The sequence below is a fragment of the Hydractinia symbiolongicarpus genome, chromosome 3, assembly GCF_029227915.1.
Source record: "Hydractinia symbiolongicarpus strain clone_291-10 chromosome 3, HSymV2.1, whole genome shotgun sequence".
Lineage (NCBI taxonomy): Eukaryota > Metazoa > Cnidaria > Hydrozoa > Anthoathecata > Hydractiniidae > Hydractinia > Hydractinia symbiolongicarpus.
In genome coordinates, this window is record NC_079877.1 from 14,049,192 (window position 1) to 14,062,140 (window position 12,949).

The following is a 12,949-nucleotide window of genomic DNA, read 5'->3' on the forward strand; positions in this document are numbered from 1 at the left end:
GTACTTCTCCCTGTAATTGTTTTACTACCAGAAAATAAAATAATAACCCAACTTTGATGTCCTTTTAAAGAAGTTTGGTAAACTAACTCGTCTAGTTAGTCTGGGTGAAAAAAAAGAAAAGAGAAAATATACGTCAAAAGCGCAATTTGCTAGAGATAGTAATAATAACATGCTTAAAAGTCCTGTAGTTACTGTAGTGATTTATATTTGATGTGGTTAGCCTCACTTCCATTTAAAGAGATTCCTGCATTAAAAATGATATTTTTATATGTTGTGGAGAATAAAAAGAATTGTAATTTGGTGTGAACATAAGTGTAAGCCAAAAGTTTATCTATGTAAAAAAAAAAAACAATGTCGTATTTTGTTAATTTTTAATTACATTGATGTGGATACAATTTACAATAAAAAATTGTTTATTAAGTCTTTAAAATTCTTTTTCATTCTAAAGATATTTAAAATTTTAAGTATTTAAAATCTGGGATCTTATGATATCATAAAAAAGTTTTGAAACATGCTGACATTACAGATGAGTTGCAGTGTGACGTACTTGTTTTGACATTGCGTCTAACACAATGGACAGTATAAATATAAAGAGCAGACTACAATGATCGAAGAAATTAGGTGAAAAAAGCATCTTACTTTTTGAAATAATAAAACCTAATATGATCTAAATGCCAAAATATCATCAAGAGCAAAGTCCACACTGCTTAAAATTTGGTATTATGTAAGTTTGCAAGATATTTTGAATATTGATTTATGCTTACTATCTTATTACATCATCAATGATGATGTCATAAGGTCAGATGGAAATCTTGGAAGCTAAATATCTTGGAAACGAAGAAGATTTTTAAAAAAATTCCACAAAACGTGACATATAAACAACCTTCTATCCTCTATAACATACAAAAATATCATTTCCAATGCAGAAATCAAGATACAAAACCATTTTTAAGCTGCTCAATTAGACTAGCCTTATGTGGAGATGAATTTAAACCTACAAGCTCTTAAACATGAATTAAACACTCTACCAACTGAGCTATCGACTCCAGGGTGAGTGGTAGAATTTATTAAGAAAAGTAACTGACTGAGAGTATTTGAAATGGGTGAAACTAATACACTCAATCATAGTGCTGTGTTTTTCCTGCGTGTGCAAAAATAAAGGTAAGTTGTCTGCTTGGCTTGTTGACATTTTTACCTCCATTGGCCATTACATAATCACTTAAATGCACATGCAAGTAAATATCAGGACTGTGTTTCCAATGTATTAGGCCAGAATAACCAACATAGCCCAGGGTACAAGAACCAAGACCACCATTGAAAATCTGTTATGTTTGCACCAGTCTAGTCAAAAAACAGTAAAAGGGAATGGCTAATTGATGCTAAATTGTCATATTATCAACCTTACTTTTGCTAATCAGAAAATCTTTGAAAAACATACAGCCAAGTTGAATAGGATCACATAGACATATGACACATTTTTTATGGTGACCTAATTAAAGTGCAAGAGGTAGAAGACTAGCTTGTTTGTGAATTCACAACTAATATGCAAACATCAGCGATCATTTGTGTAGTTAGCTAGGAACCTATGCCTCTGCGCGTAGCGTAGCAATAAATCTTTCTGTTTTATCAATGTTGCTTATCTCTTAGGAAATTTTACATACAGATAGCTAGTTGAAGGTTTACACATAATTTCTATACTTATATGTGCTACAGATGTGTCCCATATTCTATTCTATCGAGTGAAAGAACAAATCAAATGCCCATATATTTTCCTTCAGACCAGATCACTCAAAAAGTCTCCTCGCACCACATCACATGGCGTTTGTTTATGCAAAAATGATGATTCGGCAAATTGGAAACGCGGGAATATTTTTAACCAATGAAGAGGCTGAAGTTTCATCACATTTCCACGAATTTTGAAACATTCGAAAAATATTCGATGTAAATAATGGCGTCCGTTGGCAAATGTAGGTACTCGTTTTTTTGGAATTCATAGTAAGTATTTCTTTAAGCCCCCTTCTTCCAATTCCGACAAATAAACCGGTGTTTTGGTAACAGTAAGCTTTTTTTTACATGCCAAATTAAATTTTAATTACTTAATGAAATTGTCTTTTTACCTAACACTATGCTATATATTTTCTCTGTTATAGCTAGTAGGACATGTTGCCTCAACATCCTCTATCTAGCTAGCTAGCTACATACATACATGTTAAATATTTTTGCATGTATTTTACTGCGTATATTTTTTTGCAAAAAAATGCATTGCATGACTGTTTAATTGAACACAGGACAGTACCTGTTATGGTTTATGATTTGTTGTATATGTTCTGCCCAATCTTGAAACGAATCTTATCTTAAGAATGACCTAGCGAATATTCCAACAGTCACAAATGGGTGGCTGGTCTTAAGACTGGTTTGCCAAATCCATTGAATTAACATTGAATTGATACTTTTTTTGTCAAATCAAAAGGCTAAAATGTTATACAAGATGTATGTGATGCCCAATTGGCTATAGCTCAGTAAAGAAAAAGAAGATATTCAATCATGTTGCCTAGCTATAATATCGTTGAATCCGATTTATCTGACCCTTCATATATAAACATTTTATTTTTTAAATGCTAAATGTATAATTCTCGGATCAGGGTTAACATGCTTGGAATTTTCTGACCATTTTCAACAAAAATTACCAACATATTTAAATTCAGCATCAAAATTTATGGAATCATGCAAATTTTCAAATTTATACACTAAGTACAACTGCTTCTATTAGTAGCCAATCTTTTGATACTTTATGAAGAAATCAGCACAAATTAACTGCAGTAAAAAAAATTCAACTGCAATTAGAAGTAATGGCCAAACTCTTATAAAATTTAAAAGGTTGAAATTATAATAAATCCTGCTCTAATAATCTTTTGGTATTCTAAATCTCCTATGTTATATAATTTCTGCTGATAAATCCAAATATGCCACTCATTTTTCTTAAATGTTCCTTGTTTTCTCTTTCAAAATTTGATAATGTTGATTTTACTGTCTCCAATCTAGGACAGTATTGGCAAATTTTCTTTTTGTTTATAACCCCCAAATATAATGATAAGTGTGGCTGAAAATATTTGTTGGGTCTTGCAAACATGTGTGGTTTTGTATATTGTAGATGAAAGGATATATTTAAGGGATCCCAAGGTACTTTTACAAGTTAGACTTATACCTAAAAGAATATCATAAGACATTCCCAATGACATATTCACTTTTTGTTAAAAGTTCATGTCACCCCAGATATCATTTTGTAAATATTTGTTTTTCTTGCCGCCTTGATGGCTGCTTCGATCTACTTGTTCCTTAAAAATTTCAGGCTAGCTCTAGTCCTTTTTATTGGCACGTGACCCTGTTATGTAGTATTTCAGTAACCCTCACAAATTAATGACTTTCACTCACTATTATTAATGACTTTCATAGCCAAAAACAATTAATATAATATCGCAACAAAGTTACAAAAATTCAACATACTTTCCACATCGATCTCTGCACGATTGATTTGTTGTTTTTTTAAAAAAATAAATTAACATGATATACTAGCCGTCTAAGCAATAAAACGAAAAAAAAAGCAGGTGTGTGCATGATTTATTTTATTTCAAATGCCGTCCCAAATTACAAAGGTTGTAACTGCGCTTTATCCTATGGGCTTATAGTCACACCCTGATATTTTGTTACTTATATTTGCCTTCCTATATCCTTTTGAAATAAAAACATACACAAATGTGTGATATGTTCAATAATCAGTAACTTTCATAACCTGCGTCTCAAATAAAAGTCCTTTAAAATAAAAATCATGCACAACTTGCGTCTCAAATAAAAGTCCTTTAAAATAAAAATCATGCACAGATCAGACATCATCAGACAAACTGCGTAAACAGGGCTGGAACTCTAAGGAGTGAAAGTGTCGCACACGGTAGGACAGATGTCAGGTGTGAGCATCATCAGACCATTACCAAGCTATCACATCACAAGGTAGATAACACTAGGTTGAGGATGGCTAGTGTAAATGTTGGTACTCTGAGAGGTAGAGCAGGTGAAGTAGTTGAAATGTTAGAACGTAGATCTGTTGATATGTGTTGTGTTCAGGAAGTCAGGTGGAGAGGAGCTTTAGTGAGATTTGTGGAAGGTAGGAGGGCAAGGTATAAGCTTTTTTGGATCGGTAATAGTGATGGATATGGAGGAGTTGGCATATTCGTTGCAGAGAAGTGGGTAGAAAAAGTAATAGATGTTATGCGTGTTAATAGTCGTGTTATAAGTTTTTGATAGGTAATAGGATTGTCACTTCTCTGTCAGTTTATGCTCCACAGTGTGGACTCAGTGAGGAAGATAAAGATAAGTTTTATGATGAGTTAATAGCAGTCACATCAAAGTTTGGAGACACTGAACTTGTCATGGTGGGCGGCGACTTTAATGGTCATGTTGGGAAGTCATCTGAAGGTTATAGAGCTGTGCATGGAGGCTATGGATTTGGGAGCAGAAATAAGGAAGGGGAGAGATTGCTTGAGTTTGGAATGGCAACGGACATGGTGGTTTGCAACACATCATTCAGTAAGAGACAGAGTAGGCTGATAACATATGAGTCAGGTGGTTGTAAGACACAGATAGATTACTTCCTGCTTAAAAAGTCAGACAAGAAAGTGGTGAAGGACGTGAAAGTTATATCGGGGGAAGAGTGTGTTTCCCAGCATAGGTTGCTGGTTTGTGATATTATCTTGAAGAGTGTTAAAGAAGCCAAGGGAAAGTACAGGCCTCGTCGAAAAGTCTGAAAGCTGAAGGAAGAGATTGTAGCAAGACAATTTAGTGCAAAAGTTCAGCAGTTAGCCCACAATGGTCAATGTGATAGTGACAATGTTGAAAGTACTTGGACTACTTTGAAGAATTGTCTTCTAGAAGCTTCTGATGATACCTGTGGGTGGACGAAAGGACCAGCTAGACATAGACAGACCTGGTGGTGGAATAATGAGGTTGACCAGTGTATAAAGGAAAAGAGGAAACTTTGGAAAGAGTGGAAGTCAGGTGGTAGTAAAAATATTTACTTAGAAGCTAATCGTCGCGCTCGTACAGCAGTGTATAAGGCAAAATCAGAAGCAGAGAGAAACAGATTTGCAGATGTGTTAAGAAGGGAAGACCAGCGCAATGAGGTATTCAAGATAGCAAAGCAAATGAAGAAGACTAATCAAGATGTAGGTGAGAAGTGTATACGTAATGATGAAGGTGTTTTGGCTAGCACAGAGGAGGAGAAAAGGGTAGCTTGGAAGAATCATTATCAGAGGTTGCTTAACACTGAGTTTGATTGGGACGAGGATAATTTGTCTGATGATGATGTTGTAGAAGGGCCAGCTATGCAGATCAAGACAGAATGGGTAGTGGAGACTATTAGGAAATTGAAGATTGGCAAGGCTGCAGGACTATCAGGTATTGTTGCAGAGATGGTAAAAGCATCTGGATATATTGGAGTTGAGCTTATTACAAGTCTTGCTAACCAGATTATAAAGGATGGTGCTATTCCGAGTGAGTGGCAGTCGAGTGTAATAGTGAATTGTTTCAAGGCAAGGGTAATGCATTAGAAAGGGGTAACTATAGAGGTTTGAAGTTGGTTGATCAAGTAATGAAAGTTATTGAAAGAGTGATTGATAAGTTACTTGAGAAAGAATTGATATAGATAAGATGCAATTTGGTTTTGTTCCAGGGCGTGGCACTACAGATGCAATATTTTTACTCAGACAGCTTCAGGAAAAGTATTTAGAAAAGAGAAAGAATCTCTATTTTGCCTTTGCAGATTTAGAGAAAGCTTTTGATAGAGTGCCACGTAAAGTTATTTGGTGGGCTATGAGAAAATTAGGTGTGGATGAGTGGCTAGTTACGATGGTACAGTCTATGTACAGCAATGCTAGAAGTCGTGCCAGGATTAACGATTCACCTAGTGATGAATTTAGTGTAAATGTTGGTGTACATCAGGGTTCTGTACTTAGTCCCTTGTTGTTTATTCTAGTCTTAGAAGCGCTGTCGATGGAGTTCAGAACAGGTTGTCCATGGGAGTTATTGTATGCAGATGATTTGGTTCTCATAGCAGAGTCGATGGAAGAATTAGTTGAAAAGTTTGAGAAGTGGAAGAAAGGACTAGAAGAGAAAGGGCTAAAGGTAAACACAGCAAAGTCTAAAGTCATGATTAGTAGCATTACAGCCAAGTGTGACCTTGTAGTTGGAAAGTGGCCTTGTGGAGTTTGCAGGAAAGGGGTTGGTAGTAACTCAATTTTTTGTCAGACTTGCAAGCATTGGGTACATAAGAAGTGCAGTAGTATTAGTGGAAGGTTAAGAGCTGACATTCAGTTTGTATGCAAGCGTTGCAAAGGTGAGATTATAGAGAATAAAGTATTTCCAGCTTTAATGATGTACAACAGTGGCTCGTTAGAGATAGTTGAGAAGTTCTGTTACTTAGGTGATATGTTGGGCAGTGAAGGGGGTGTTGGAAGAAGTGCTACTTGCAGGATAGGTTCTGCTTGGAAAAAGTTCAGGGGGTTACTTCCTTTGTTGACTAGCAGAGCCCTGTCAATTGAGGTAAAAGGTAGGTTGTATGAGGCCTGTGTAAAAAGTGTTATGTTGTACGGTAGTGAGACATGGGCAGTGAAGCAGGAAGATCTTGACCGTTTAGAAAGAAATGATATGAGAATGGTTAGGTGGATGTGTAACGCCAGTCTGAGAGACAGAAAGAGTTTAGATGAGTTAAGAAGCAGGCTCATTCTCCGTAGAATTAAAGATGCTATCCAGATAAGAAGATTGAATTGGCTGGGGCACTTGGAAAGAATGGAGGAGAATAATTGGGTAAGAAAGTGTAGAGACGTGATAGTTCCTGGGGCAAAGCCCAGAGGCAGACCGAGAAAGACTTGGCAGAAGGTTATAAGGACAGACTTGATAGAGAGGAAGTTGAGTTTAGATCTAACACAGTCTAGATCAGATTGGAAGAGGGTCATAAATATACCCCGTCCAACCCATGCTAGCATGGAAAACGGACGTTAAGCCGAGAATGATGATGAGAATGATGATGATGCACAACTAGCGCCTCAAATAAGAAGTCCTTTGAAATTAAAATCATGACATTTTATTTTTCCTTGATTGCTCAGCTATGTGAGAACATATGTAGAATTAAGCTCAGGGGCCACGAGCAACATTTCCACACGCAGCAAAAAAATGTTGCGTTGCAATTTGATTAAGTGTTGCAAAATTTGTGCAGCATTATCAAACTGATTTGATAATGGAGCATGATTTTTGCAACATTTTTTACCTTCTTATGTAAAATGTTCTTTTGCAGCATTATTTCCACGCGACCCATGTCTGTAGGAAACATTTGCAACAAAACATGAACTTTTTTATTGATGTTTTCATTCGACAACAACAACATGGCTTCTGAAGAAAAGGAACAAAAATTAAACAATTAGGAAAAGTTCAAGCTTCGTGAATTTTATAAAATTTTGAACTATGGGCTTACCAGGGTATTAGAAAGAGCCAGAAAACATTATAAAAGAAGAATTGGTAGAAGAGTTTGATGGAAAGTTTACCATTGAGATTTTGGAGAAGGCATTCCATGCACTTAAAGCAAGTTTTCTACAAGAACACAAAAGGTACCAAAAGGAAAAAAAACAACTCAAAAAACCGTGAATGTTTCATGTGAGCTTGTGTTCTCGTCAGACCCATTCTCTGAAATGTTTAAAGTTTTATTGCAAGGCTAATCGGTCACAGATAGAAATTGCAGCTGTGTGTGAATGGAAAGTGTTGCCCCGGGGCTATGGTAACATTCACTCTCCCATATTGAATCGCCGGCAAGTGGAATTAACGCCGGTCTCTCCCACAAAGTGAGAGAGTGATAACCACTAAACTACTAAAAGTGGTTAAGGTTTGGCTAAATTCATGCAGAAATTTACCATGTTAAAACCTGTTTTGTTTGGTTCTTTTTTATCAGATGTTAGGTGTTTACATGACACCATTTTGTCTTATAGTTCACATCGTATATCACAAATCATACTGTGTATTAGGCTATTAATAATGATTCATAACAATCATGTACTATTATTAGTTTTAATTTTTTTTTTCAAACAAGGAGATTTTTTAAGGTTAGTTACATGAAAATTAAGAACAATTAAGGTAGTTATATATCCTCTTTGTAATTTAAAATTTCTATATTTTTCTTTTTAGGTATTCGTTTGGCTTTATTACAACTAAAGGTAGGTGCAAATAAGCCACAAAATCTCCAAAGAGCCAAAGAATTGGTGAAAGAAGCTGTGAGAAACAAAGCGAATGTTGTTTGTCTACCAGTAAGTACATGTGTTTTTATTTCTTTTTTATGGTTGTATACAGATTCTATGTACTGACTTTCATAAGAGGTGGCTGCAGTACTGAAACCTCACATTTTAGTTATCCTGATGAAAACGTTATAAAAAGGGATTAAGTAAATTAATTGATTTATCATTTGATTGTTTTTAACACATTTATTGGCCAGTAGGCTGCTTTTAATTGTGCATGGAACATTAAAACTATAAATTTTAAAGTAATGATAAACCACCTAACAGCATATTATCTTCCTCGTGGGTTCAACAGAATCCATGGTCTACCTTTTTTAAGAAATGAATACTACATGGAAGAAACTTTTATTTTTATTTTAAAAGTGTACCTGCTGTAACCAAGACAAACATTTTTTTGCAATACTTTTTATGTAAATGAGTTAAAAATGTACAAAAGTGTGCCTAAGTATAAAATTGTAGAAATAAATCCAAATATCCTTAGTTGCTCTTGACAAATCCTTTTTTTGCTGTTGGGAATATGCTTAATTCAAGTATTTTAATCCAAGCCTTTATCAGTAATAAATTTTATTACTGATGAAGTCTCGAAGTCGAAATATATAGAACAAAAAATGTGTTTTTTTTTAAATATATAGATATATATATATAGTAATGGTTTTCACAAAGTTAAATTCTTTATAGGAATGTTTTAACTCTCCATATGGTGTACAATATTTCTCGGAATATGCTGAAAAGATACCAGGAGATTCAAGTAACTTTCTGTCTAGTCTCGCAAAAGATTTGTCTATATACTTGATTGGTGGCTCAATTCCAGAAGAAGACAATGGAAAGTTGTACAATACATGTTTGGTATACGATCCTGAGGGCAATGAAATAGCAAAGCATCGAAAGGTATATATACAGCTGATTTAATACAGATGTTAAAAAACAATTAACCTGTTCTATATTTCAATTTTATCCATAGTTGTATTACTATTCTATTTTGTTGTTTCAAATTTTTTTTTATTATCAGTTTTTGCAAAATATACGAGCAGATTGTAGTTGTCAAGTACTTTAATTTTTTCCCAATAAAATATTAGATTAATGTAATACCTAATAATGTAAGATTTTCGTAATACCTAATATGGTAAATTATATTTAACTTGATTTAGTGGTGAGACACTAGAAATTTTGCAGATAAAAGAAGATATTACTTAAACCCCATTGCTTCTCCCTGCCTAGAAGCTTCGAATAATCACCCTTTCAGGATTGTCTACTGAGCCCATTCATAGTGCAAATATTTAACAACTTTACCAAATTTTTAGGTTCACCTTTTTGATGTCGACGTGCCAGGTGGAATTAAGTTTACTGAATCAGATGTTCTTAGTCCAGGAAATAAAACTACCACTTTCAATATTGGTAAATATATCAACGTGTTTGATATCGTTGCATGTTCCCCGATTGATCGTGGACAACAAGCCTTTGCGCTGTTAAATAGTTTTTTATGCTTATATATATTTAATATTTTTAGTTTGTTATTTTTTTGCCTTTTTCAGGACTATGGAGAATTGGTTTAGGTATATGTTATGACATTCGGTTTCCTGGGTTTTCAAAAGTATATGAAAAAGAAGGTACATTTGCATTTGTGTAGTGAAAATTTAGCAGTAGACATCAGATAAACAATTCTTTTAATGCATTAGGTTGTCACCTGCTTATTTATCCTGGTGCATTTAGTATAACAACTGGACCAAAGCATTGGGAATTGCTTGTTAGAGCAAGGTAACTAATTATACAATATTAAAATAATTTAACTGGCATCAGTTACTTTTCCTAAGATATTATCTCACGTAACTGCGAATAGTCATAGAGTTTTTTTATTTTTTTAGAGCGTGTGATAATCAGGTACCCAATACATTCATAGACATCCAATTTATGATTATAAGATTGCTATAGATTTGATATTATAACAACTTATAATGGCTTCTAGGCATATATAGCTGGATGTTCTCCCGCACGAGATGAGAATGCTTCGTACATAGCGTGGGGCCACAGCACTGTTTGTAATCCCTGGTAAGTAGCTCATAATGTGGTTGCGTTTTGAAAAAACAAATGCTATAAATATGGTAACCTCATTGCGAGAATCAATTTGTTTGTTTTTAATCTTATAACGTGTTATCAACAAATCTGTTTAGGGCAGAAATAATTGCAAAAGCTGGTTCTGATGAGGAGATTATATACTCAGACTTAGGTTAGTAATGAATACGGGGCTAATTAATTCTGCGATATTATTACTGTGAAGATTACATTAAGTATCGATTTTTCAGATCTAGCAGTGGTTGACACAGTACGTACTGCCATTCCCATTCAGTCACAACAAAGATCAGATGTATATTAGTGCTGCTCGAATTGACGCTCGATGATAAAACTAAAGAATAGAATTCTTAAAAGGAAAGGTGACTGGAATGCCTTTAATTCTTAAACATATTTACGCATCTACAATCTATGTATCTTAATTTACAATAAATCTTTTATATTGATTTTATTTTGTGTGTCCGTGTTGTTATAAGCAACTTTCTTTTGACCTAGTACAATCAGTTAATTAATTTTTGCGAAGATTAATTTTCGTGAATTTAGCGAATTTTATTCCTATTAGCAAATATGTAGGGTCAATTCGTGAAAATAAATTAACATAGCAAAACGTTTGGAAAAAAAGAATTCTCTAGTTTTGCTCTAATTTTCTTTTCACCGGCCTCAGCGACTGCTCTACGTGGGATATTTTTAAAGAATTGAAAGATTAATTTTTTTAAGAACTACAACACCGCTATTTTGACCAATTTACCCAAGTTTTTCGTGCTTCTAGTTTGGTGCCAAAATTTGGTCATTTTTGCTAACTTCAATGCTGTCCTCTGAAAAACATTTTTACCAATTCTTAGTTAACGAAGAGTAATGCAAGTTCATTTTTTGGTTTTTCTGTAATTATTTTGCTGATAATGGGATGATAGGTCCCATTATCAGCAAAATAATTTGCAAGTATTGCGTTACAAACTGTATTTTAATTCGTGAGTTTGGTAGTAACGTGAGGGAACAGATTGGCTGTGGGAAATTTGATAATTTTCGCGGAATTTTAATTTCGCGGATGGCTAAATGCTTGGTTTTTTTGGGAATTTGTTTCACAGACTGTTGCGTGACGATGATTCTAATTCATAAACCTTGTTTTATTTTTTATACAAAAATTAATTCCCCAATTTTAAAATATCACTGAAATTTAATGCAAGACAAATATCTGACACAACAAAAACTATTTAATACTAACATTCAATGTTTTTTCCAAGTGTCTGCATCTTCAGTATGTGAAAGATGTTTTATTTTTGTACGCAATCAAACTTGTACAAGCTTGAGGTGGCAAAAATATTGGTTGAAAAATACTTATTTTAAAGCTGCGTTCATTTGAACGGTGTTACATCAGCGTAACTTGTTTTCGTTATTTATCTAAAAGGAAAAGAAAGAAAAGAAGTCATTTTTTTAGTCAACAAAGAAAGTTCTCAAAAAGGAATGTCCAAACAAAGAAAATTTTTATACAGGATATTTAAATTTAGGCAAATATGTAAGAAAAGGCTGCCTAGCGATTGGGTGAAATCAAAAATTCTTTGCTTAATCAATTGATGTTTAAACCTATTGTACCGTGGCAGAAGATTATTCGGAAAATAGAAAGTGTTTTGAACTGATGTCGTCCGAACGCGTTTGTCCCCAGTGCATTGATGATACGCAAATCTTAACTTTTAGTGGGTTAAAAACTACTTTGGATTAACATTTACTCTAAATTTTTCGATGTGATAGATTATTTAAAAAGGACTAAACATGTTTTACGCTTACACGTCTTTTTTGTCAAAAAAGGCTAGCTTTACCTTATTTGAACTTTTCTATCGCTCTAAACAATATTGTTTCTAGCCTAAAATCCCAACCTTATATTCTAAAAAATAAAACATATATACATATATATATTTTTATGAAAAAGGCATATATTACGTCCACCGCAAAAGAATGTAACTAGACACTAAATAAACAAATTCAAATATTAATAGAAAACAAGAAATAGTGATGGTCGCGTAAACAAAAGGTTTCTTATCAATAAAATTAATTAGGCATATCTAGACGTGCCCGGTTAGCTCAGTCGGTAGAGCATCAGACTTTTAATCTGAGGGTCGCGGGTTCGAGTCCCTCATCGGGCGCATAAGCTTTTCTTTTTTTTCTAAAGACAATCGTATTTTACGACTTTCACTTTTTGTTTTTCTTCTATACTTTCTCCTATATTTTTTTCAAGCCAACGCTAATTTAGACAGAGTCGTGTATTTCTTCTAAAATTAACTTTCAAGCACAACGAATCAAGTATTGATTCGTAAACATTCACCCTTTTTATAAATTTCACATTAATTTTGCTTCACATATGTCACCCTAAGTGAAGCAGAGAAATATTTTAATTTTTCTTTGGATGCCTCACCTAGAACATAACACGAGTAATGAAATAAAAATGTTTCTGTGCCTCACTTAATGATACCTAAAAAGAGCAGAAAAAACTTCAACGCATGTTTACTTATGACTTCATAACATGACCAGTGAAAATTTCAACATATGCTTCACTTATG

At 33.9% G+C, this 12,949-nt stretch overlaps 1 protein-coding gene and 1 non-coding gene across 2 annotated transcripts; both read left to right on the forward strand.

Annotated features, from left to right (window-relative positions):
• The first annotated feature begins 1,863 nt into the window (after nt 1-1,863).
• LOC130635879 (omega-amidase NIT2-like) lies at nt 1,864-10,848 on the forward strand. The gene is made up of 10 exons (XM_057445396.1): nt 1,864-1,967; nt 8,224-8,342; nt 9,009-9,218; nt 9,632-9,725; nt 9,863-9,937; nt 10,007-10,085; nt 10,193-10,208; nt 10,294-10,376; nt 10,499-10,554; nt 10,631-10,848. Exons 1-10 carry the CDS (start codon nt 1,949-1,951, stop codon nt 10,699-10,701), a joined length of 822 nt encoding a protein of 273 aa, XP_057301379.1. The 5' UTR covers nt 1,864-1,948; the 3' UTR covers nt 10,702-10,848.
• Nucleotides 10,849-12,462: 1,614 nt separating this feature from the next.
• On the forward strand, nt 12,463-12,535 carry Trnak-uuu (transfer RNA lysine (anticodon UUU)). Its single transcript has one exon. It is a non-coding gene; the product is annotated as a tRNA-Lys (tRNA).
• Nucleotides 12,536-12,949: the final 414 nt, after the last annotated feature.

Excerpts from the sequence above, each read along its gene's own strand:
- LOC130635879 (XM_057445396.1), top strand. Across the intron at positions 9,219-9,631 it reads AAATAGCAAAGCATCGAAAG|GTTCACCTTTTTGATGTCGA; the intron begins GTATATATACAG and ends CCAAATTTTTAG. Across the intron at positions 10,377-10,498 it reads AGCACTGTTTGTAATCCCTG|GGCAGAAATAATTGCAAAAG; the intron begins GTAAGTAGCTCA and ends AAATCTGTTTAG.